Raw genomic sequence first — 25,173 nt, forward strand, 5'->3', positions numbered from 1 at the left:
TACAGAACTTAACCCCTATGGAGGTTCTCCCCCATATGGTGGCTGTTGAACTCTTGCCCATGGAGGATCTCCCTTGCCACATGTAGTGTCTCGTATACATACGCTCCATGGAGACTCCCATTCCCACATGGGGCCCACTATATGCTTTCCCATATATGGTTTCCTGCGCCCAATACAGAGCTCCCCGTATCCCATAGAGGATCTCCCTTGACCCATGTAGAGCCTTCCAAACTCTTGCCCCATAGAGGGTCTGCCTCGATCCACATGGAGTTTACCATATGCTCCATCCAGAGTTTCCCCTCACTCAAGGAGAGCTTATTACACCCTATGGGGGTCTCCCTTTCTCCACTCCCTACAGAAGGTCACCCCGACCATACGGAGTATGCCAGACTCCTTCACTGGGAGTCTCTCCTGCCCTACGTGGAACCTACTGCACCCGTACCCCATAGGGGATCTCCCACCACCTGCCTACAGCTCTCAGCCCTACATCTGCCTTCCGCCCCCTATAGGACCCCGTCCCTATTCACTCCCCGCTCGGCGGCGGCAGGACCCTGGACAGTTCCAACCGCTCTCGCGAGATCCGGAGGGCTGCCCCGTTGGCGGGGCGGGCGGGTGACGGCGCAGTCTCGCGAGAGCGCGGCCGCTGCGGCAAGAGCGGCGCCGGGCGGCCGCCGCCACCCGCGACGCGACGCGTGGGGCCGGTGCTGTGCGTGGGGACCCGCTCGTGACGGCCGCGGGGCGGGGGAGGTCGGCGGGGGGTTGGCGGGGGAGGGGGGTGTCGTGCAGCACGGGGAGGGCCCCGGGAGGCCGCCGGAGCCCAGCAGGGGACGCGCCGCGTGGGTGTCCCCGCGTTTTCCGTGGGTTTTCGCTTCTCGGTGAGGCCATCTCCGTGCGGGAATGGAGCTGAGGGAGCCCCGCTGCTGTGCGTGGGCAGAACCCCGCGGCTGGAGCCTGTGCTAATCGGCACGGTGCTAAGCGGGGCGGGAGCCGGGATTGAGCCAGGTGTCCGCGCTAAGCCGGGCCCTGTGCTGAGGCCGGAGGGGGGGAGGGGAGAGTTTGGGGAATGGGGGCAGCTTGGGAGCAGCCACACTCCCCTCAGCGCCTCCGTCCGTGTCCTCTTCCTTCCCTCCAGCTCTGACGCAGCTCCCGGCTGCTTTCCCTCATCTCTACAGAGCGGGGAGTCCTGACTGTGCCAGCATGGCAGGTACGGCTAATCTGGGGGAATGGGGGGGCTTGGGTTGTTTTCCATTCACCGCCCCTCATGAACGGGATTTCTTGTTGCAGAAAAAGCCAACAACTTCCCTCCGCTGCCCCGCTTCATCCCCCTGAAGCCATGTTTCTACCAGGACTTTGAGGCTGAGATCCCGCCGCAGCACCGCACCATGGCCAAGCGGCTCTACTACCTCTGGATGCGTGAGTTGGGGTTGGCCGTGTGCTCAACATGAGCCAAACGGGGGTGATGTGCCTTGTCCAGACCTTCGTGCCCAAACCCAATGGGGATGGGGTAGGGCTGCAGCAACTCCCGGATTTCGTAGAATGGAAGAATCAATAGAATTTGGTTTGGAAGGGACCTTAAAGATCATCCAGTTCCAACCCCTTTGCCACGAGCAGGGTTGCCAACCGCTAAATCAGGCACTGGAACAGCTTTGGTGGAGGATTTGCCATCAGCAAAGGCACTATGAGTCTTGACATCCAAGGGGCTTTCCTCATGGACCTAGGCTCCTCACAGCCCCTTTGTTGGTTCCCAAATGCCCCACGGTCAAGTTGGTCACATGGACTGGATCCCTCCTGGAGTTTTGCCTGTTCTTTGCATGCTTCTGCGTGCCGTGCTCCATGCTGAGAGCCACTGCTCTTCTCTAACCCCTTCAGCTGCCCTGATCTCTCTAACATCCTCCGCATGCCTCCTGTCACTTAGCCACAAAATAGGGGAAATATATATATATATATTATTGTGTTTCCCTGCAGAAGCTGTTTTGGGGCATTAAATTCCCAACAGCTGCTTGGTAGTTTCCAGGATAAACTTCAGCTCCACCTGGAGCTTTTTATCAGCATAGGATGAGTCCCCATGAGGGGCTTGTGGGGGTTGGGGGAGTGGGGGTCTGACCTGCTGCAGGGTTTTGGGATCATGCCGCCCTCCTCGTGTGCGCTACTCCGCTCCCTCTGTGTGTGTGTGTGTGTGTGTTTGCAGTGAACAGCATCACCTTGGCGGTGAATCTCGTTGGCTGCCTCGCATGGCTGATTGGAGGCGGCGGAGCTGTTAATTTGGGACTGGCAATTCTCTGGCTCATTCTCTTTACGCCCTGCTCCTATGTCTGCTGGTTTAGACCTATTTACAAAGCTTTCAAGTAAGTGGTCACACCTGAGCTTGGCTTTCACGGTTATTTAAAATGCAGTGCTTAGCTTTGGGGCACTGCCTGAATAGTTGGGGGATCTCTGCTCTCCCTGCCCAGCCTTCTAGCTGTACTTTCTAATCCTCACTGTGAGGCTGTTTGGCACTGGATGGGGGTAGAGCAGCAGGGATGGAGATGCGTGAACTGACAGAGCCCTCTCTTGCAGGACAGACAGCTCCTTCAGCTTCATGGCCTTCTTCTTCACCTTCATGGCCCAGTTGGTTATCAGCATCATCCAGGCCGTGGGGATTCCTGGATGGGGTGTCTGGTGAGGACCATGCGTGCGGGCGTGAAGACGAGCTCAATGGGGAGGTGGTTTTGGGGTGGTGAAGAGCAAAGAGGGCAAGCAGCTCCTCGGTGTCCTAACATCAGGGGTAGCTTCTCTCCTTGGAACTGAAGGCAAAAGTCAGGAGGGATGCTGATCACCTGTTTCTGTCTCCCTGCAGTGGCTGGATTGCAGCAATCTCCTTCTTTGGGACCAACGTGGGGTCGGCTGTGGTGATGCTGATCCCCACCATCCTGTTCACAGGGATGGCAGTCTTCTCCTTCATCGCCCTCACTATGGTACAGTGCTGGGACAGGGGCTGGGAGGGGGTCATCGCGAGGATTTTTTCCTCATCCCAACCCTTTCTTTGCTCCAGGTGCACAAGTTCTACCGGGGGAGCGGTGGGAGCTTCAGCAAAGCTCAGGAGGAGTGGACCACGGGAGCCTGGAAGAACCCACACGTGCAGCAGGCAGCGCAGAACGCAGCCATGGGGGCTGCACAGGGGGCCATGATGCAGCATGAGACGCAGTACTCGGCCACCCCCAACTACACCTACTCCAATGAGATGTGAGCGACGGGGCTGTGGCCTCGGGAAAAAGCACTGGGGGGGGGGAAGGAGGAGGAGGAAGGCTGAGCTGAGTTCCTGCAGCTGTTTCAGAAAGCTAAAGTGTACCACATTCCTCTTTCCCTGTTCTTTGTAACAGAATCTGTCTTTTCTTTCTTTCCTTTTCCCCCCATCATCACCTCGAGCTCTTCTTTTCTCCCTCTTTTATTTCTCACGTTGAAGAGGCTGTGAGTTGGCCTGCAGGATTCCCATTGTGCGTGGTAGTACGTGTTATGTTCCTGTATTCTTTTCCCTGTGAACTAGTGCACGGTGGTGGTTTATTATTACTGTGGTGATAGGTGTGTTAGAACTACATCAGCCAAAAGCCCCCTCCCCCCCCCAAAAAAAAGGGAAAGATTAAAGAATAGTGACCAGCACCCATCTCCTCTCTAATAAGAGCTGAACTACAGGTTTTCTGATGTGAGTTTTCTTTCACTTGGTAGTGTCCAGCCATTTGCCAATGTCTCAGCAAGGGCGAGCAATCCTGGGAATTCTCCTTTTCTACTTTCTAATGAGCAGGTGGCTATTTTAGCCATTAAAAAAACAAAAATGGCTGATGTAGCAGATAAAGAAAGAATGAATGAATGAAAGAAAGCAAAAGAGGAGGAAAAAAACCTTCAGTCCTGCTGTTGACATGCTGGAAGCCAAGAGATTCCTAACCCAGCCCCTGGCTCAGGATCTCCACCTTCTCTCAGTGCGTGATGTTGTAAATGGGTAGTTTACATTTTGCAGTGTTATTTTGGCGTGGCTGTGGATGAGAGCTGTGGCAACGCTGTGTGTGTGTTGGGAAGTGAGGACAGGTTTTCCCCCTTAGGGTGGTGACTTTGCATCCCTGTTTTCTAAAGGCTTCTGTTTTGAAACTGTAAAACCGGCGGAGTATTTCTTGCAGGACCTATTCTTGGTCAAGTCTTGAGTAATTAGCCCCACTGATTCTGGAAACAGCGAGCCTGAGATGTGTCCCTGTTGGTTGCTGGGGCACATGCTAACTTGCAGCTCCTTGTGGAAGCTCTGGGCTGGGGGGAGCAATTCCTTCTTGCTCCCGCTCCTATAAAGTGTGGAGAAACCTAGCTGCATAGCTCCATTGGGCTCCTGTGCAAGGCTGAGATCTCCTGGTCCACCAGCCTCAAAATCTTACCCCGTTTGGGGAGACTGGGCTTCCAGCAAGGCTCTTGCAGGTTAGTAGAAGGCAACAGAGCTCCATTTGTAAACAGGAGCAGAGGGGCAACGTGGGGCAGGAGGAGGGAAAGCTCCTTCTCAGAGATGCTTTTCAGACTCTACATGCACTTTAAACAGGCCATTTTTCCTCCCCCCTCTAAGTCATAGAAAAGCAGCCCAAAGGGGGAACATAGCCTCTCTGCTCCTGTCCCACCTGCCCCACAGGTGTCAAAGCAAAGATGGCTGGCAGCTGTGCAGCAACACCGAGATGTGAAACTTGCCCGTGGGAATTACACCAAACTTGGGTTTACTTTCTTCCAGCCAAGCACACCAAGAATAGTTTCCTTGCTAAGGATATCACTGCAGCCGTTTGGCAGTAGGCAGTTGTCTCTTGACAAGACTAAAATGCAGCTAATGATGAAACGCCTGTCTGCGTGTACGTGTGTGTGTGTGTATATATATGTAAAACTGTAAGGAGAAAAGTCATCCTCTGCCGAGCCTATTATGTACTTAATCAGGTTTCAATATTGTGCGATTCATTTCTAGCTAGCCTAAATCTCTGCCAAATCACGTGCTCTGTCATCCGTGTCTGCAAAATGATGAACCAAGTGACTTCACCTTCTATTTAAGCCGCATAAACGATAACTGTAACCAGCTGTAACTAACAGACATTGCTTCAGCACCTAACCCTGCTCTCTGCTGTGTCCTCTGTGCCAGATGATGCTCACCACCCGAACACTGGGCTGGGCAGGACCCCGCTCACTGCCCGCAGCCATAGTGTCCCATCAGCAGCCATGAGATGGGGTCGAGCCCCTCGCTGTCTCCTTCCCCAGCCACACATGGGAATGCAGGAGGGCTGCACCTGCCCCTTAGGAGCACCCGCTGTGCTCCCTGCTTGCTCCTCTGCCTCTTGTTTGCACCCGGTGTGCCCCATACACCGCACGGAGCCGGGATCCCTGCGGGCACTGAGCGGATGGCGCTTGGCCTCCTTGCTCTGTGGGCGGGAGGGACGCGGGCGTAAGGATACGGCCGTATGGTGCGAACCTCCGCCTGGCCGTGGTTGGGGCGGGTTGGGGTGAGCCGCCATAGGGTTTGCTGGCGTCCATTCCACTTCCGGGCAGGCCCACAAGACCAGGCTGGGCCTCAGCACCCCCTCCGTCCGCCGTCAGCAGCGCGCATGCGCAGTCACCCCGCGTGGCAGTGGTGGACTCTATTTCCCAGCGTGCCCTTCGCCTTCCGCTGTCTGTCCCCGTTGCTAGGCGACGCGTGACCTGTGTGGAGACCGGCTTGTCGCTAGGCCGCAGCAAGGCCGCGGGGCCGATCCCAGGTATCTCGCATCCATGTAACCCTCTTTCGTTTGCCTGCTAGACTCCTCCGTTCCGTTCGCTACCTCAGAGGCCTTTTTGAGGCGTTTCTCACAGTTGTGGATCTGATAAAATAGTTAAGGAGGCCCGGGAGCCGCTTGCTTTTGAGGTGATTCTTGGGTTCGTTCCCCAGAACTGTGGTTCGGTAAGAGGAAGGGGCGATCCTTCTGTTGCTTATAGTCCTCTCTGCAGCATGCCTGTTCTATCTTATTTCCCCAAATCGATGGGGGAGATGTTCTGGTTAATTAATTGTGTAGTAATTGTAAAGGAAGAGGTTTCATCTCCAAGCAGTATGGGACGGCTTTATTTTTGATTGGCAAGCATGTATTGCTGTTGCACTGAAATGCCTAGCATGATGCATGCTGTGTTCCCTTTACTAGTGCTAAACAGTGCTGGAAGCTCAAGCTGAGGTCACGCTCCTGACCTTCCTGGTTTTCTTTTTACAGCCACAGAGGACTGAGCACAACGTGGAGGAAGGATCCGTGGCTCCTGCTGTGCTGCAGCTGAGGGTGGAAGCAGTCAGCAAGGATCTTTGTGCTCGTCAATCTCAGTGTGGTGAGGTCAGGCTCTGTGTAACTCCTGCAGTTGCTCTGTGAAGGATCTCAAAGTCAGTTCTGTATGACCTCAGGAAATGGCCAAAGGGTTGATTCTCTAGATGCAATCTGGCTACCAAGCTGGTACCTAAAACAAAGGCAATGTAAATGTCACTTCCTTCCTCCATTCTTCCCAAAATACTTCCAAGTAACTTAGTATGAGTAACAAGGAAGTTAACTTCATTGAATACCAGTGTAATGCTGTCACTGAACTACAGTTTCCAGCTGTTTTCAAGAAATGAATTTATTTGCCAGTTCTGAGACTTCTTAAACAGAGATGTTTGCATTGATGATGTAGAGAAGTCATAGGTTCATAGAATGTCTTGGTTGGAATGGGCCTTAAAGATCATCCAGTTCCAGCGCTGCTGCTGTGGGCAGGGTTGCCAGCCACTAAATCAGGCACTGGATCCATTCAACCTGGGCTCTGTCCAGCCCAATCTCAAACACCTCCCTGTATGGAGCATCCACGTCTTCTCTGGGCAGGATGTGTGTTTTTAGCCAGAATAATGCTGGATGATTTATGATTGGCAATTTGTCAGCATGGTGGTGGCTCAGGAGTGACCAAAGGCCATCATGAATCATCACTGCTTGCCATGCACCCTCAAAAGCAGCCACCTCAGCCTATTGGTACCTTTGTCTGGCATTGCTGGGTGAGCAGTTTTGTCCTTCACATTCCTGAGGAGGTGTTTTCACTTGGTGGCTGTTTTGTGGCCAGGGAGAAAACATGCACCGAATCAGTGAAACACCATTATATACTTTTCTCCCATTGCAGGTAATTGCTCTCCTGTTCTGCTATTGGCTGGGTACTCCAGACTCACAATCTACACAATTCATTTGCTAATCCATTTTTCTATATCAGGTCTTTCATCAACCTATTATTTTTTCTAAGATCATTTTGTACTTCTCTATGCATACAGGAGGGCAGTATTTCCTGAAGCTGTCATACCTGTTTTATCTTATGCCAGGCCTTCCTTACCCTCCTCTGTTTTTTTGCCTTATCTCTCACTACTTACAAAAGCCACGTTTAAGAAAGAAGAAACCCATATCAGGGAACATCTAAAGGTTACTAAGCCCCATTTCCTGATTTATGATGCCTATTATGTTGTGCTAACAAGCATAAATTTAATTATACATTTACATCTATTTAGCAGCTTTCCCCTTTCCAATGAACTGGTGTATTCTTTTGCAGAAGTTCATATTGTTCGTGTTTGATCACTGTGGGCTTTGCTCAAACCCTTTGGATTATTTCTTACCCTGGTCAGGACGTCCTAGCCTCTGTTCTATCCTGCTGCTCAGCATCCTTCTTGTGAAAAGCAACCTATGCAGCCATTTTAACCTATGCAGCAGTTTTGTAAGAAGGTTCTAAGTTCAGTAAAGGCCTATACTTCAGTATTGGAAGTTTCTACTGCAAAAACACAATCTAACTCTCACGGTGTAGATGTCTCGTCCTTCCTCCATTCTTCCCAAAATATCTCCAGGTAACTTCCTGTGAATGACAAGGAAGTTAACTTCACTAAATCTCTGTGTAACATCATCATTATAGTATAGTTCTCAGGTATTTTCAATAAATGAATTTATTTGCCAGTTCTGAGACTTCTTAAACAGAGATGTTTGCATTGATGATATAGAGAAGTCATAGGTTCATAGAATGGCTTGGTTAGAATGGGCCTCAAAGATCATCTAGTTCCAGTGTTGCTGCTGTGGGCAGGGTTGCCAGCCACTAAATCAGGCACTGGATCCATTCAACCTGGGTTCTGTCCAGCCCGATCTCAAACACCTCCATGTATGGAGCATCCACGTCTTTTCTGGGCAGGATGTGTGTTTTTAGCCAGAATAATGCTGGCTGATTTATCATTGGCAATTTGTCAGCATGGTGGTGGCTCAGGAGTGACCAAAGGCCATCATGAATCATCACTGCTTGCCATGCACCCTCAAAAGCAGCCACTTCAGCCTATTGGTACCTTTGTCTGGCACTGCTGGGTGAGCAGTTCTGTCCTTCACATTCCTGACAGGGTGTTTTTATTTGGTGGCTGTTTTGTTCTGTGTCTCATTCACTGTTTTGATCTTTTTTTCTTGCTTCTGAAAGATTAATCCTTAGTGCTGCTGTAAATACGCAGTGATATAGTGGATAGGGCATCCGATAATGCTTGCCTGAGAAGCCCCAAATTTTCACTTACTGAAATGTCTCCCTGCACTTACTGTTAACCAGAGTGTAGAGGGAGCACTGCTCTACTGCATGTCTTGCCTTTAGTCAGTGTGAAAGGTACAGTTATTGTTAATTCCATCCCATTTCCAACGTGTGAGAATGCCTCTCTGTTTCTTTGTCAAGCTAACGGCTCCCAAAACTGAGCCTGTGTAGTTTGTAGCATTCTGTTTACCAGCATCCTAATGGAAATTGTGCTTGAAGGAAATGGGAGGAGTTGGCTATTCCCGTGCTTCAAGGTGTGCTGATGCTTAAAAGCTTTGTGGGTCAGGGTCTGAATGTTCAGTGTCAGACTGAGTTGCTCCAAAGTCCAGGCTTAGTCCTGTGCTTTTGGGTGTATGTTGTTGGAGCTCTGCTGTGTTTCTCATTACTAAAAATTGCTTTATTTCTCTGTGTTTGTGGAGGTTGGTTGGACCATGGAGCCCTTCACACTGGCAGAAACAAATTCATCTGTGCCACGGGAAAAATTCCATGTCCTGGTGGGTGTGACTGGGAGTGTGGCTGCCCTGAAACTGCCTCTCCTCATCTCTGGATTGCTGGAAATCCCTGGGGTGAGTTGGTCCATCAGTAAAGTTGGCATTACCCTGTTTCTCATTTCTAGCAGAGTCTAGCTGGCTTCTGCTGAAATGAAGAATTTCCTCTGCCATTGAGCCTTTTAATTTGAAAATAGGGGACGGCTTCCTCCAGCTTTTAAAAATCAACATTGTTTCCTATTGTTTCTTACTTCTCTGTACCTGATTTAGCTTGAAATCAAGTTGAAAGGGCAGTAACTTTTCTGGGTGCTTTCCCAGGCAGATGTTTTAGATTGTGCATTATGAAAGTAGTTCAGCTCAGCTTGCTTAATTTTCTGCAAAATGATTTAATACATTCTTGTTTATTTGTTTTACTGTGGAGTATATCCATCCTTGCCAGATCTGGCTCATAGACATGTAGGTGAATGCTTTCTGAAGCTTGGAACCTTCCAACGTTCAACAGGTGGGGTCTTGTCTTTACAAAGATGTACACTTGTCTGACCAACAAAAAGCAACCGAGCCTTGTGAAAACAAACAAAGAACCAAGCAAACAAACAAAAAACCACAATAGAAGATTAAGAAAAGCAGACACATACACCGATCTGTTTTATAAACTCTTTTGTTGTTTGAAGTAACAGAGATGTCCAGCAGAGGCCACTAGTGACTAGAATCAGGGAGGGAAGTGTGGTAACTTTTGCTGCAGAATAAAGTTGCAAAAAAAACCCCATAAATAAATAAGGAGACCTTAATCTTTTAAGAGCTGAAGCATCTGGTTTGGAGCAATGGAATTAAAGAGTAACAGGAGCGAGAATGTGCGCTTAGATATCCCAATGTATTGGCAAGCATATTGAATGAATAGCTTTTGGATGGTTTGGGAGGCTTTACCTCAGAGCTGTAAGACCATTAAAAATAGAATCAGAAGAGATACAGTCCCTTAGTACCTTGGTACTCTTGGTGCTCAGGACAACCTTCATCCCAAGTGATGGGAAAATGATCCAGTATAGTTCCTCAGGTGAGTCTGATGCATGATTTAAAGCTGCTGATGGCCAGACCTAAATTCTGCATTCTGTTATGTGTGGTGCAGGCCTTATGGCCACTGGTTTTAGGCTTATGTTGCACAAGGAAGTGCAAGTTCAGTATCCAAACTGTTCAGGAGCTTCTGGTACTGAATTTGTTTATTCACTTGTGATGTGATTTTTTTTCTACCTGCGAGCATAACTGCTGCATTGAGCTTAACCTGCATGGGCCTGTTGTGTCAACTGGAGGAACAGAACTTAGAGAAGCTGTTGTGGAAGCAGGACAGAAGCAGAGGGGGACTCATAGCAGAGGCGATGTAGTCAGAGGTTTGAGAATGGAGCGCTTAGTGTAAAATTGATGTTTCTGCTTAAATGACCCTCAGTGAACAACTCAGTGGTGTGATTTTTGCACTCATTAAACTTTAACATGTCCTTGAGGGTGATAACTGTCATGACTTCATCTTACTGCCTTTTGTTTAAGGTCTCTGAAGACCTGGGAATTTATTACAACATCAATTTATGCTTTTCAGGTTATTCCTCTTGCACACGTTGTTGTGGGGAGATAGCACATAGTGCCTTGTCAGGGCACCTGGGTAACTCCTGTAGTTGTGCCAGACACACACATTACCTCAGTTGGAGTCCTGGTACTTTTGAATGGCCTGGCAGGAAAACTAACCCCCAAAAAAATCACATTGACAGTGTGTCAGTTAGTCATAAAGAAAGGAAATGGCAAACTTTTCTCTGGGTGAGACCTATTGTTCTTGAAGCTCCCGGATGTCATCTGGCCTTGTCAGTTTGAGTCATGTCATAAGGTTTCGCTGCACTCCTGCCAGATAGCCTCTATGTCAGCTCATGGATGCCATTCAGCAGTAGGAGATGCTCATTCTCTTCTGCAGTAGTTGTTAGCAAAGACTCTAGCTAGTCTAAATTGTCTCCAGTAAAGGAATTTGTCTGTGTGGCTAAAGAGATTTTACTGTTTAAGCAGAGAGATATCTGCAGTCAAACAGAGGGCGTGCCAAGTAAATAGAAGGAAAAACTATGTAGGCTAAAGTGATCTTGAGAGCACCGATCTGTTTCCAGCATAGCTGGAGAGACTTGAAACGCTCACTGACAACAAGGGATCCAGGAGCCCACCCCAGCAGAAAACCTTCACCAGAGAGAATAATGAAACTGCTAGAGCAGCTTTCCTGGAGGAGTGCTGGAGTCACCACCACTCAGTCTTTGAACATTCCTCTGATATGCTGTTGGTTGTGGTGGATTGGATGCAGTACTCAATAGCCAGCTGTTCCCTATTCCCAGACTTTAAAGAATGTTGTTTTATTTTTCCTTCAGACCAGAGATGCTTATGAAAATATCTTAAACAAACAAAAAAAAGGTTGGATTTTGATTGTGTCCCCTTTAACCAGCTATTTCTGGTCTAGGTTAGAAATGTTTAAGTACTGCCGTAATTGAAGCAGCAAGACACAAAATTCAGCATAATACAGATGCAGTTGTGTCACCTAAAGATCCTTATGTTTCTACGGCTAACTGTGAAATAAGAATCCCACTAACAGATATTACTGGTGAGAGCTTTTAGTGCAGATCTGGCTTCCTGGTACAATTCCAGAGAGCAGACAAGCCACTTTAAGCTACACATTGCTCAATAAATAAATAATATCTTACAGACTGCAAGGTTAATATCTCATTGAAGCTCAAAGGATGGCAGAGAGCAGTGTTAGCACCTTTGTGGGTGTTGCTGCTTGGCTCCAAACAGCTTACTTCAAGGTGAGATTAATACAGAAAGAACATGGTTGCTTGCTATATGATCTTCACACTTGCAAGCACTAGAAATAGAGTTGTGATTTCAGGCTAGGCCTACTTGAAAAAGGAGCAGACATCTAGAAACATCAAAAAGGCAAACAAATAGTACTAAATACTGGTATTACATGCAGCTGTTTTGCTTCAGGAAATGGGAAAAGTTGCCCAAACCAATGGTATGCTGTGCCTGTTGTGTTTTCTTTTCATTGCTCCAAGCTGCTGTTCTAGTCATGTAAGGTGCAGATAATCAACACTGCTCTGTTCTTAGGAGTATCCTGACGGTAGAATAGATGGTACTGGGGAGATAGGTTAACACGTTTTGTCACTTCAACCGCTGCTGTTGAAGATAGCTGTTTGGAGGTTGGAGGTTTTCAGCTGTTTGTTCAAGCAAGAGCATGCATGCTGAGGGCTCTGTTAGTGTCGTAACTCAGGCCGCAGTGGGAGGAAGGTGTTGCTGAGGCTGGTTTCTCCCTATCTCTCTGTCTGGCTAACAGAACCGCATCGTGGGTTGCACAGAGAACTATCGGAGGAGACAGTGAGCAAAAGTGGATGATAATAAGGAAATGCTTTGTTTACTTATTTACTTTATCATCGGTGGTCTGATGCGCATCTACCTGTGATCAGCACATGCAGAACAAGTCTGATTCTGGCTCTGCTTTGTGGCTGATCCTGCTGCACGTGATACCACTGAGGATAAGAAAAAGGCTGAGGTTCTCAGTGCTTTCTTTACATCTGTCAGATGAGTTATCCTCAAGACACTCTACCCTCTGACCTGGAAGTCTGGAATGAGGAGCAGAATAAACCTCCCATAATTCAGGTGGAAGCAGTGAGAGACCTTCTGTTCCACCTGTCACAAGTCCATGCAACCATATGGGATGCAGCCAAGAATGCTGGGGGAGCTGGCAGAGGTCATTACTAAGCCACTTTCTGCAGTGTCTGATGCACGGACTCTGATGTGAATGATCCAGACTGTTTATTACAAGTACTCCCATCACCTACACCCATTCACAACTTTCCTTTTTTAGCTTTCCCACCCACCCTTACAACCTTCCCATCCACCTTTTCATGCCATGTATTCTACAAACACTCCGTAACCCTGCATGCAGGTGCTTATCCAATCAGAGCCACAAGCTTTTTCTCTTCTAGAGGTGTCCTTGGTTCTCATGCTGTTTATCCTGCTCCACAGCTGCTGCTCTGAACAATTTTTCTTGTATTCCCACAACTGTCCACTATCTATAATGTGCTTAGTCAACTGGAGAAGTCCCAGAGGGTTGGAGGCTTGCCAGCATGACTCACATCTACAAGAAGCGTTGTAAGGAGGACCTGGGGAACTACAGGCCTGTCAACCTGACCTCGGTGCCAGGAAAGGCTATGGAATCTTGAGTGAGATCACACGGCTTGTGCAGGACAACCAGAGGATCAGGCCCAGCCAGTGTGGGTTCATGAAAGGCAGGTCCTGCTTGACCAACCTAATCTCCTGTAACTGGGTGACCTGCCTGATGGATAAGGGACAGGCTGTTGGCATAGTCTGCCTAGACTTTAGCAAAGCCTTTGACATTTTCCCACGGTGTTGTCCTGGAGAAGCTGGCAGCCTGTGCCCTGGACAGGTGTATTACTTGCTGGGTAAGGAACTGGCTGAAGAATACATTTGTCAGAGGTACAGCTTTGGGCAGATATCATGAGACATGTAGAAAGCAGGGTAAATGCCATATTTCCCAGTTGCTAAGGTTACTACAGGAAGAAGTAAAAGGAACTCCTGTTACAGGGCACCTTAGCACCTCATAACTGTTCATGCCAAATGCCCAAGGGACGTGATTGGACTTCCTCATGTTATACCGTATAGATGAAGGTTCAGATGGCTTTCGGTTAGACAGCAGGTTCAGCTAAGATTTCAGAGAGAGCCCTTATGTACTTCTTACCTGATCTCCTTCTCGTTTGTGCAGGCCACTGGTTTACTAATCTGGCTATATAGAAACCAACTTTTGTCATCAGGAGGTGCCTGTGACATCTAGGGAGGGGGGTGGAGGGAAGAATTGAAGGGCAAAAATGAAGATGAGAAAATGATTCTTATTCTTTGGTATGCTGATATACAGGGCTGTATATCTTTCACAACAGGTACGGGTAGGCAGAGATAAACTAAAATCCTGCTGTTCCAAAAATGCCCAAGGCAACAAGAGGAGCTTTGAGCCTCTGCTTCTTCTGGATCCTCGTTCTGCAGGGATGGGCTTGCCTTGAGCTGGTGGTGCTGAGCCCCAGCTCCCAGCTTCTCCCTTGGCAGGACTTGTGGTCGCTGAGCGCTGCACTTCCTCTTGGCTCTGAGTGTGGGAAGAGCGATCCTGCAAGTGCCGTGCTGGCACGCCCCCCCTCGGCAGCCCTTTGTGCTGTGGCTAAGGGAATCCTCTAAGGTGAGATGCCCTGCTACTCCCTTTCGTGATTAAAGGGCATCTCTCCCAGAGCTGTGGTTTGCTGCTTCTTGCTGTGCCTTTGAAGTTCTATGCAGAGCTGCATCTCCCTTCTTGACCTTCTCTGTCCTTTTTGCTGTCCCTGCCGTGAACTGACCATCTGAACGAGTTTAGCAGATGGTGACTAATCACGTGCCTGCGTTAGGGTGGCAATGAAATGAGTCGTCAGCTCCTGTGAACACTTGCAGTGGCCTGACCTTTCAGCTCTGAATAGGTGTGGTTAGGCACATGCACACAGGAGGGGAATGTCTGCATATCTTTCCAAGTCTTCACTACTCAAGCCCTCCTCATCTACCCAGCTTTACAGGATTTCTGCAAGCCATAACTGTTGGTCTTTCTCTGATGTGGTTTAACCTGTCATGTAGTTCAGCACCGTAGTCATTCACTTACTCTCCTCCCAGTAGGATTGGGGGGAAGAAATGGGGAAAAAAAAGAAAACAACAGAAAAACCAAAGTAGAACTTGTGGGTTGAGATAAAGGCTGTTTACTAAGACAGAAAGAGAAAGATACGGAACAAGTGATGCACAAGGAATTGCTCACCACCTGCCAAGCAATGGCCGCTTTTGTTTCGTTTTTTGTGTATTTTTTTGTATGATGTTACATGATGTGGAATATTCCTTGGGCCATTTTAGATCAGCTGTCCTGGTTCTGTCTCCTCCCAGCTCCCTGTGCCCTCTCAGCCCCCATCAGTGGCAGGGCAGTATGAGAAGATGAGAAACTGAAAGATCTTTGGCTCTGTGCAGTACTGTGCAGCAACAACTTAAACATTGCTGTGTTATCAGCATTGGTTTTCTCCTAAAGCCAAAACACAGCGTCACACCAGCCACTATGAAGGGAAAAAACAAAGCACTGCTGTCCCAGCTGAATCCAGGACATTCTCTCTTTGCTTTCTGATTAGCTTGAAGTGAAGGTGGTGACTACTGAGAGAGCAAAGCATTTCTACAACCCCCAGGAAATTCCCGTCACCCTCTACAGTGATGAAGATGAATGGCAGGTGAGTTGTTCTTCCTCAGGTGTCTGCAAGGGCTTCTTTCTAGTCCTGCTAGTAGTTCCATCATGTGCTCATGCATACACGTATTCGCTGCTTCACACTCACTTCCATCTCAGATGACATTTGGTCAGAGCACCCCTCTGCTGCCATCTGTCACATGGCTGCAAAATGTAGTGGAATATTGGTGGGACGGCTCAACCTCAACTGCTGTGCCACTAACATCCACTTCTGATGGCAGCAGAATAAAATAGGAGGCATTACTTTTGGAGCAGCCCCACTAGGGGCATTCGTCTTTGTAATTAACTCTAGATTCTTGGCTAAGGTTGCTTTCTTTGTTGTAGCACTGTGTGCTTTGGAGCATGGCTTTCAGAGAACGCTGGCCTGCCCATGCTAAGTGCTGCTGCTGTGACTGGAGCAGAAGGTTTTCTACCACCTGCTTTGCAGCACGCAGTGTGGCTACAGGTGGTCCCTCACCAGCCTGGGCTTAGCAGCCACCCTCAGCTCTGAGAGGAGTATCAGGAAATGTCAAGAAAGCCACTGTGAAGTTGTGGTGAAGGTGTTAAGTGGTTGCTGTGACTCATACTTATCAGGAAGGCAACAGCTTGATTCTCCTTGTCGCTGACTATTCTCAATCTGTAGGCACCGCTGACGATCACAAAACTACCCAAGCTGTTTGTGTTTTGCAGCTTCTTGCTCTGTATTTTCATAATCCGCCTGCACCCTGGGTGAAAAACAAAGCTGGTCTGTAATACATCTGGGTCTGTTTGGTGAGCTTTGTTTTGGCAGGGCCACCCCAGCGTGGGGGAGTGGGCAAAGACCAGTACCTGGAGCTGCCTTGCACGAGAGTGATAAAGGGGTGGATGTACAAGATGTTTTCCTGATGGAAGCAGTATATTTAGCTCAAGAGGCACTGGTGCACATACGCAGAAGAGACCAGTCGTTCATCCCTTGAATTTACCAGGCAATTTGCAATCAGCTTGACCTTTTTTATCAGTTTTCCCCTCAGATGAGTTATGGATGGACACACTGCAGGATTCAGCAGTGGCCTGTGGCACCTTTCCTGCTTTTCTTATACAATCATCAGCATGAGCCGAGGCTCTCAGTGCACATTTCCCTTCCAGTGAGGGATTGCTCAGGTATTCAGACTCTGGATATCTCTAGATCCTGTAAAATATCTTCTTGACCAGAAAGCCTCTGCTGATCTTAGAAGACTGCTGAAGATTTCTTGGGTCCCGTGGTGCTGCAGCTTCAGGCAGAGCTGTTTGTGGGGTGATAGAAGAGGTGCAGCTCAGGCTTTGTGGTCTGTTGGCACGCTGGGAAGAAGACACGTAGCTATAAAGCGTGCCATTCTTGACAGAAGGGCAGCAAATAAGCGTGACCAGCCTGTTTGTGAGGTATTTTATTCTGAAAGGAAATTTTCTAGAAAGACTTGTCACAAAGAAAATAGAAGTGAGTGGAGGAGCTGGGAAAGGTATTGAGGAGCACCAGATTTCCGGATGCTGTGTTTCTGTTGTGGTTTCCCGTGACTCAGAGAAGGAATAGTTTGTGGCCCTGATGCGCATCTTGCTGGCCTGTGGTTGCATGTCCTCTGGGGCTTAAGTGCCTGGTACTGTTTGCTGCTTCCCTTGATGTTATCCCAGTTAACTGTGCTCTTAAGAAGAGCCTGGGACCCCCTTGAGCAACTCTGAGCTCTTCTGAAAAATACAAATGTGTGCCTAGAGCTAAGAGAGGAAGGAAGTGCCCAGTCCCTCCCAAAAAGAACCCAGCAGAGTATCCTGTAGTTGCTGTAGGCGTGCTCGGGAAATGTTTGCACTGGTGTGGTCCTGTCTGGTTTTGGTTGACTGATCCAATGTCGTGGATTTCCCTTCTCAGATGTACTGTACATGGATGGGGCTTTAATGGATGGATGTTTGGGAAGCCTCAGCTTCCTCAGGATGATGTGGATGGAGAAAGCTCGTTCCTGCAGATTGAAGTTGGATGTATGAATTGTCTTTGTGGGAAAGGATACCTGCTTGTAGAGCATTGAGCACATAGGCAGCATTCTAAATGCTCCTTCCGTGTGGCCTTCACTGGAGGAGGCTGGGAGTCAGAAAGGTGAGCTCTGTGGCTGCAGTCTCTGATTCCATCACGCTGTCAGGTCTTGGTTGGTGTGAAAATAATGAAGTTTTACATTGTAGTTACTACAGTGATGTTGTTGAATTGCCTGTTGTTCACAGTACTTGTTGTGGGAGTTTGCCAATCTGTGTCCTGTCTCACCTACAGCTGTGGAAGGGCCGTTCTGACCCAGTCCTGCACATTGAGCTCCGGCGGTGGGCTGACCTCATGCTGGTGGCCCCTCTTGATGCAAACACACTGGCAAAGCTGGCAAACGGTATCTGTGACAACCTGCTGGTGAGTAACTGCAACTCTGCCTTAGGGCAGTCCCTGCATTCTCTCCCCTCCCAGCACCAGTCTGACCTTTCTGTCAAGGAAACTCTTGTGCTTCAGCAGCATCACGATTTGCATGTTCTGCTGCCACTTCAGCTGCTTGTATTTCTCCTGCCAATATGGTTCCTCTGCTCCTTTTCCAACTTCCCTTCCTGTACCTATATCCTTTTCCATTCCTGGGCACTCTCTGTCTCTTCCATTATCTCACAGTTCCTATTTTGTGCCTTTCCTGCTTTTTCTGTTGGGTGTCATTTCCCTCTTTCTACCTCCATCCTCTCTCTATCACGCATACACACACACACATGCACACGCTCACACTCACTTTTGAGTTCCTCTCTGCGTTTTTTAGATGCAATCTGGAAAGACACCTGTGAGATCAGATAAAAACTGTTTACTTCCTGCTACCTCACCTCCTCCCTCACCTAACTGCATAGCACAAATTCAAACGTGTGCACACTTACTTACCTTACACTTTCAACTATGGGGTTTTTTTGCTTGTTTGGGCATGTTTTGGGGATTTTTTTTTTTCTCTGATATTAGAAATGCTCTGTGTCAGAGACTGAACAGAGAGTGTTTGTAAGGAGAGCGTGTGTCTCAGTTCAGTGATGGGGAACTTCAGTGGAACTTAAGTCCTTTGCGTCCATCCACTGAGCCTTCACCAGGAAAGGTCATGAGTATCAACTGCCCAAAAGATCTGCCAGAAAGCTGTAAAAATGCAAATGCTGTGTTGCCCTTGAGTAATACAAAGAGGCTAGAATTGGGAATGGAGGGCAGTACGTCAGACCTGGCTGGGGAGCCCTGCTTGGTCAGCTTAGCTGTCCAAGTAAGAAAAGAGTGCCTACAGATGAGCAAAGTGCATCCAGAGCTGCAGCACTGAATCGTACAAGCAGTCCTCTGGAGATACAGAGAAGTAAGAAAGTGCTGTGATGGGGACAAGCAGTGTCTTGTCCTTCTGAACCCCATCTGTAATGCAGCCAACAGAAGAAGAGTTCGGGAAGGGCGTTAGGGACACATGGCTTCACAAATTCCTGCCAGTCATCTTGGTTAGCTTTGTGGAGGGAAGTGCTGGAGGTGCTGGTTAGCAAGTTGGAACAGGTTCCTCTGTGCCGGGAAGGGTTCAAATCATGGGGCATAAAAAAGGATGGGCAGAATTCTCTGAAGTATTCTGAAGTGAGCATGGCTCCAGCACCAGGGACTGGTGCAAGGTACCGGGAGACTCCCTTTGCATGGCTTAGATGCTGTCAGGTCTAGGTGACAGGCATTGCACTGTTTAACAGCAATCACCATTGTTCTTTTTAAGGAGATGAGGTGATACTAGCTTATCTGGAAGCTGTGTTTATTGAGGAATTAGATATGATCCTCTGTAGCATGCAGGAGCTCCTAGGTGGTTTGTAATCTACCAGCATCTGCTGCAGCAGCCCAGCTGTGTTCCTGTTATCCTCTGTATGCTGGAAACAGGAGTGCTTCCCTTGTCAGCAGTTGTGGATCCAGTTGGCGTGTTGTTTAAGAAGATTCACTTGCCAGCTTTTTGTGTTTAGCTCTACAGCTGGCTTATCTGAATTGCTGCCTGGGGATTTCTCTTTAGCTGATACAATCTGTGGCCACCCCTCAACTACTCTCTTGGTCTCCCACACGGGCTGCCTGCACACGTTGTGTTCCAGCTTGATTTTGTCCAGCAATTGGGCTGTTTGCTTGGCCCTGATCTGGAGTAGGATGGAATCTGTTCTTTTTGTAGCCTCTCTCATCCTTCTTGCCTGTCAGAGAGGAGGTTTGCTGGAATGCAGCATGCATTAGTAGCAGCCCTGTGGATTTGCTTACGGGCTAGTCCAGCTGCAGTGATGGATGTTTTGGCTGTCTCTTGATACCTGGAGTGGGAAAGTGCTTCTGTGCAGCAAAGCGAGCAAAGGGATGGTGAAAAAGAATGTGCCTCAAAGCTGAACCTCTTGGCTTCTTTTGCAGACTTGCGTCATCCGTGCTTGGGACCTGCACAAACCCCTGCTGTTCTGCCCGGCTATGAACACGGCCATGTGGGAGCATCCCATCACGGCTCAGCAGGTGGAGCAGCTGAAAGGCTTTGGCTACACAGAGATCCCCTGTGTGGTGAAGAAACTAGTGTGTGGAGATGAAGGTCAGTCCTGTTGCATGTCTTCTGACTGTTTTCCTGCCCCAGTGCTCCTTTTACCCTGAAGGGAGGTGCCTTGCTCTTCTGCTCTGTGACCTTCCTGTTAGACTGTTAGACTGCAGTGAGCAGGTGCTCATGGCCAAGGTTTGTACAAACAACATGTCTGTGCTAGCTAACACCTATTACCCTTGTTCAAAGCAAGCTGGTAGATAGGCCTGATACTTAAAAGAAATACTCTGAATCCTCAAAGAGATCAGATCAAAGAGAAGCGAGGCTCTGCGGTGAGCATTATCAGCCTGGGATTCTGGTGTCCCAGCCATGCCCTCTGCTGAGACTGTGGGCTGTTTCCATCATGCCTCAGTTCCTCATCTCTGACGTGGGGATAATATCTTATCCCTTAGAGCAGACATAGAGGATTAGCACTTTGCAGATGTGGCTGAGGGTGTAACTGGACATACATTTACCATTTGTTGTTCTTTGTTGCCTGGGTTACTTTTCAGCTAGATCAGCTTCACAGTCTCATTTTGATTTGGAGTTCTGACATCAGCCTTGTCTGTGAAGTGAGAGAAGGGGGTAGGAAAACTTGTCAAGCTCGACTTTCAGACTTAGAGCGCCAAGTGAAAATGTCTCCTTTGTATTCTAGGAATTGGTTCAAATGAATGTGTTTTGATTTTTGGGAGGTTTCAAGAAGGTTTTTTTTATATCAGCAGTTTGGATGAATGGATTCACTTCTTTAATTTAGTCTTTTGTGGACAATTTGTCTGTAAAACGTTACCCAATTCTAGCCATAATAGCAGTAGTGTTATTGCCTGCACAGTAATGCACTCGTTCTTTCATCTGATAACCCAGCAACAGCGGGATCTTAACCACTCAGTCAGCTACTTCGATGAATGTCTGTCATGAAGACTGGATGCTAACATGTTCTTTGTGGTTAAATTCCAGGGCTGGCTTTCTTAGCATCTGAATTCTTGGGTAGATGCAGTGCTTTTAGAGAATGTTTTTCTGGAGATGACGACTTAGAAATATTTACAGTTTAGGTAAGTGTAGTCAAGTAATTCAGGCATCAGCTGTAACTGTACTGGACAATTATGTTTCCGCTGGGGTTTTAGACCTGATTACATCAAATTTCCTGTGTGCTTGTAATAATGTTAAGGGAAAACGCCCAAAAGAGGTCATTCTGTGCAGACATTTTGGCAGGAGTGGAAAGGCCATCTGGCATAGTTTCTTTGTCCCTTGGAGCTTTTCCTTTATCTCTTTTTGTACTTGCATAGGACCTCTAGTCCTGTAGCAGGCTCTGAGTGATGAGCTTATTCACACAGGTCCACACACCTGAAGCAGAGCTGCAGTGTTGTCCCTCTTTGGCAGATGGGGATCTGAGATGCAGAAGGGCCGTGTGTGTTGACTCAGTGGTGCAGATGGCTTTGAGCTGGATGCTGAACATGCTTTCTGTGTTCTGCTGCTCTGCCCTGCTGTTCCTTGGAGTTGCTGCCCTCATGGTAGTGATGCAGGGCCACATGAGAAGCAGCGTGTCCATTGCTGCGGTTTGCAGCTCAGAATGGCAAAGCCAAACCAGTCCTGATCAGGAGTAACCTCATTACAACTACAGTCATTTGGGAGCTGCTTTGCATGTAGTTCAGATGTTCCTGTAGTGAGAAGGAACTCCCAAAGAAGCTTGTAGGAGAAGGATGGTATGGACAGCTGAGGCAGGAGTAGCCACATCTGACTCGGCTTTGCTTGTACTTGTGAGTCAATTTGCAGCAAGGTTTTCCTGCTGGCACATGCCAGGGTTTTCCTGGCAGCAGGTAGGAAGCTTATGGCAGAGCAGTCATGCACTCCAGTCACTAAAAACACAAGTTTGTCTTCCCCAGTGACTTTTTTTTCCCATCTTCCTCTTGTTTTTTTTGGTGTTTTTATTTTTCAGGCCTTTCCCCCCAAAGCCTCTTTTTTACACACTAATTTCTGGTTTGTGGGTTTTATCCACAAAAGGGTTTGCCTGGCTTCCAATGGCCAGATAGCAAAGCTCACATCTGGTGCCGAAGATTCGGTTTGCACCAGTTTTGTTTGCTGACATTGTGGTTTAACTTGCTGTTGAAAGAGGTTCATGTCCTACCACTCATGTAACTGATGACACCTGAAGTGGCTGCCATCATGTTTCTGTATTACAACCACGTTTCTTCCGTCCTAAGTGGGTATTTGTGGGAATACATGAGAAACTGTTCAGAGCAGCAGCTGTGGAGCAGGATAAGCAAGGACGCCTCTAGAAGAAGCAAAAGGAAAGGCTCATGGCTCTGGATAGGCACCCACATGCAGAGTTATGGAGTGTTTGTACGATACATGGCATGTAAATGTGGATGGGAAAGTTGTAAGGGTGGGTGGGAAAGCTAAAAAAGGGAAACTTGTGAATGGGAATCTGGATTGTTCACATCTGAGTCCATGCGTCAGACGCTTCAGGTGTTTTTAGATGTGGGGTCCAGCTAAAAAAGAGTTAAAAAATTCAATCTAGTTGCCAATTAAAATGTTTCCTTGATTGGATAGTTAAATGTAACCTAAGGGTTGCTGGCTTTGGTAGTATCCATCCATATAAGGAGAGCTGTGAGAGGTGCCATACCACATGCAGGCCTGCAGCAATTTATTGTTGCAAAACACTTCCAAACTGCTGGTATTTTCTTCATCCTTGGCTGAATTTCTGGATCCTGGCACAGTGGAAGAATTTTTACCCATAGGCACAATGTGTGCTGTGAATTGCCAAAGATGTTGAGAAGGTGGGTTGTGTAGGATGAAGGCAGGCGTTGGAAGTGCTCTTGAAGGGTGTCGTTCTGCCAAGCGTGAGGGTGCATTTGGGGAATTTCTTTTGTTTAGCAGAAGGCATCAAATGCAGCTCCTCTCAGAACAGGAGGCGAGAGCCACCCACATCTGCCTGCATCTTGTCTGTGGGGTGCTTCAAACCTCTTAGGGTTTATAGGCCTGAAAATGGTGGAGTGGAGATCCTCGCTCTCAGTTTTCTTGTCTTTCCAAAAGCATTGCACTTCATCCCAACTCCTCACTGTTGCATCCAGTTATACCTCCTGTCCCAGGCAAGGCTCAGGTGTCTCATCTGTACCGGAAAGCTGAAGGTCCTGTGCGATTCAGTGCTGTGATCTGCCCCCAGGGCGCACCCCTCTGCTGTACAATATGGTCTTTTCTCTTCCATCTCATTCTTCAAGTTGTAACTGTCCTTTGGAACCTGCTGGTTTCACTATTAGTCTGTGCACTCACTAACCCAGCTGTGGAAGTGAATCAGAAGAAAAAGAAGAAAACAAAACCTCCCAGAACTGATTTCTAAAGACAAATAGGGCACGTGTTTTAAATAATTACAGCAATTAGCCAGCAAAACAAAAGACCAGTAGAGATTACCATCTTTTGAATCTTCTAATGGAGACAGATGCTGGTGGGGAGGTATCAGGAGTGAGTGGACTGATTTCTGTGCATGCGTGAGGTTGGACAAGATGATTTAGTGCTCTCTGACCTTGAAGTTTTCATTCTAGGTTTAAAAAAAGCGTTTCGGAGCAAAGCGTAGATTAGATGTTCATCTGGAAACTAACCAGCCCAAAAGGAAAAGCTTTTACATTTTGTTCTGCTTAGCACACAGTCTTCTCCAAGAATTACTCCCAAGAATCAAGCTGGTGCAAATCCAGAGCAGCTTTCTCTCTAATGTGGGCCTAACTGTGGAGTCATTGGAATGGTATGAAGTCAAGTTTAGTTTTGTTTTGTTATTTTTAATAGTCAAGGGTTATTTCAAAATAATACCTAACGTGCTGTTTGTGCTGGAGGAAGGAGATGCAGTGGGGTATTTTGTTACCCACGCACTTTGTTTTGGTCACTTGTGCACACTTACCCCCCAGGGCAGTGTGAGCTGAGATACCAGCTCCCTGTGCAAGGGTTAGACACAGACATCCTTGGAGATGATTCAGAACATGAGGTACTTATTAAGGTCATATGAGTTGCCTTTTGAGGTTTCCTGCCTCTCTCCATTGACTGTCTGAGGAGCTTGTGCTCCTGCTTAGACTTGTGAGTTGTGAGCCAAGCTAAGTTAGCGTGAACGCTCCTCCCTTGATGGCATCCAACCATGCCACAAAATCCCTGCCCAACCAGCTAGACCAAGCAGATCCTTTTGCCCCAACAGTTGAATCATGAGAAAACATGGGGACACTTTGCAAGCTTTTTTCCCTGGCCTTGCAGGGCTTTGGGGCTTCTACTTTACTGCAGCATGGCTGAACGTGAAGGAGAGAAGGGGTGGGATGGAGGAAAACCACGTGCCTTGTTCTCTATGGCCTTCACCATGAGCCTTTGGTCTTGCCCTGCAGGTTGTGGAGCCATGGCAGAAGTGTGGACCATAGTGGAAAGCGTGAGAAGGGTCGTTGAAGAGCGGGGCTTGCCAACACAGAGCTGATTGCCTGCCATGAGAATTGCCTTCCTGACGATTCAAAGATAAAACCAACAGGAAACTGAGTCGAGACGGCATGTGTCCTACAGCATGCTCCTCAACCGAAGGAGTGAAACGGTTGTGTTCCAGCTGGTACCAAACTGAAATGTGGTACAGCACTGCAGACTTTTAGAAACCTAAGCCAAGACCACGTTTCTTTCTTGTGGGAAAATTGTGGTACCTCGTGGAGAGGGAGTAACGTTCCTCCAGCCCTGTTTGTTTCACGTGTGATCTCTTCTGAGAAGGCAGCAGGAGGAATTGCCCTTGTGTCTCTGGCCCAGCATTGCCCCAAGGGGAGCTGGAGTGCTGTGCTTGCTGTCCGGGCAATAATAACGTGGGTGTGAGGACCTCCTTTGCTCTCCAGTGTTGTCCTTAGCTGTGCTGCCTTCTCCTTTCCAGCAGGAGTCACTGTCCAAAAAGCGTTCTCCCTCGGAGAGCCTAATAAAAAGAGAGCTTTTAATTCTGCCCCCCGGGAATTGCCTTTTGGGAGTGTTTGTGCCTAACATCAATTGCTAAATCGTTGTGATCGTGTGCTGTTTTTTTTTATCAGAGATGGAAAAAACTGACTGAGAGAAGCTATCTGATCCTCAAATTAGGCTTTGTCCCTTTGTGTCTGTTGGTTGGATCGGTAAGCAGATACGAACTGTGAAGCAAAATGTCACCTGCCTGTCTGTTCTAATCAGGAAGCAGACAGACTGGCCCTGGTGCAAGGCCTGGTGGGTGTTTTCAAAGGGAGTAGAGTCAAACTTTGCCTACAACAGTGCTTTCCAGCTTGAAAATTAACCACCTGGCCTGAAGAAATTGGGAAAT

At 48.1% G+C, this 25,173-nt stretch overlaps 2 protein-coding genes across 14 annotated transcripts; both read left to right on the forward strand.

The window, feature by feature from the left end:
- Positions 1 to 580: 580 nt before the first annotated feature.
- On the forward strand, positions 581 to 3,585 carry SCAMP5 (secretory carrier membrane protein 5). Of its 3 annotated transcripts, none has more exons than XM_072345506.1 (7): positions 581 to 706; positions 1,133 to 1,204; positions 1,285 to 1,413; positions 2,189 to 2,345; positions 2,557 to 2,658; positions 2,837 to 2,954; positions 3,032 to 3,585. In XM_072345506.1, exons 2-7 carry the CDS (start codon positions 1,198 to 1,200, stop codon positions 3,224 to 3,226), a joined length of 708 nt encoding a protein of 235 aa, XP_072201607.1. In that variant the 5' UTR covers positions 581 to 706; positions 1,133 to 1,197; the 3' UTR covers positions 3,227 to 3,585. The 3 variants fall into 3 exon arrangements, with proteins under 3 accessions (XP_072201607.1, XP_072201608.1, XP_072201609.1); XM_072345507.1 differs by having other exon boundaries at positions 664 to 747; XM_072345508.1 differs by lacking the exon at positions 581 to 706 and adding an exon at positions 779 to 875.
- Positions 3,586 to 5,668: 2,083 nt separating this feature from the next.
- Positions 5,669 to 24,952, forward strand: PPCDC (phosphopantothenoylcysteine decarboxylase). 11 transcript variants are annotated; one of them, XR_011904848.1, is made up of 9 exons: positions 5,671 to 5,741; positions 6,225 to 6,338; positions 8,979 to 9,125; positions 15,260 to 15,355; positions 17,615 to 17,743; positions 19,739 to 19,907; positions 20,844 to 20,938; positions 23,426 to 23,622; positions 24,245 to 24,884. XR_011904848.1 is itself a non-coding variant. In XM_072345484.1 (8 exons), exons 3-7 carry the CDS (start codon positions 8,991 to 8,993, stop codon positions 20,936 to 20,938), a joined length of 624 nt encoding a protein of 207 aa, XP_072201585.1. In that variant the 5' UTR covers positions 5,669 to 5,741; positions 6,225 to 6,333; positions 8,979 to 8,990; the 3' UTR covers positions 24,245 to 24,837. The 11 variants fall into 11 exon arrangements, 8 of the variants coding, with proteins under 8 accessions (XP_072201585.1, XP_072201584.1, XP_072201583.1 ...); XR_011904847.1 differs by having other exon boundaries at positions 6,225 to 6,333; positions 24,245 to 24,834; XM_072345484.1 differs by lacking the exon at positions 23,426 to 23,622 and having other exon boundaries at positions 5,669 to 5,741; positions 6,225 to 6,333; positions 24,245 to 24,837.
- The last annotated feature ends 221 nt before the right edge of the window (positions 24,953 to 25,173 follow it).

Source organism: Excalfactoria chinensis, chromosome 10, assembly GCF_039878825.1.
Source record: "Excalfactoria chinensis isolate bCotChi1 chromosome 10, bCotChi1.hap2, whole genome shotgun sequence".
Lineage (NCBI taxonomy): Eukaryota > Metazoa > Chordata > Aves > Galliformes > Phasianidae > Excalfactoria > Excalfactoria chinensis.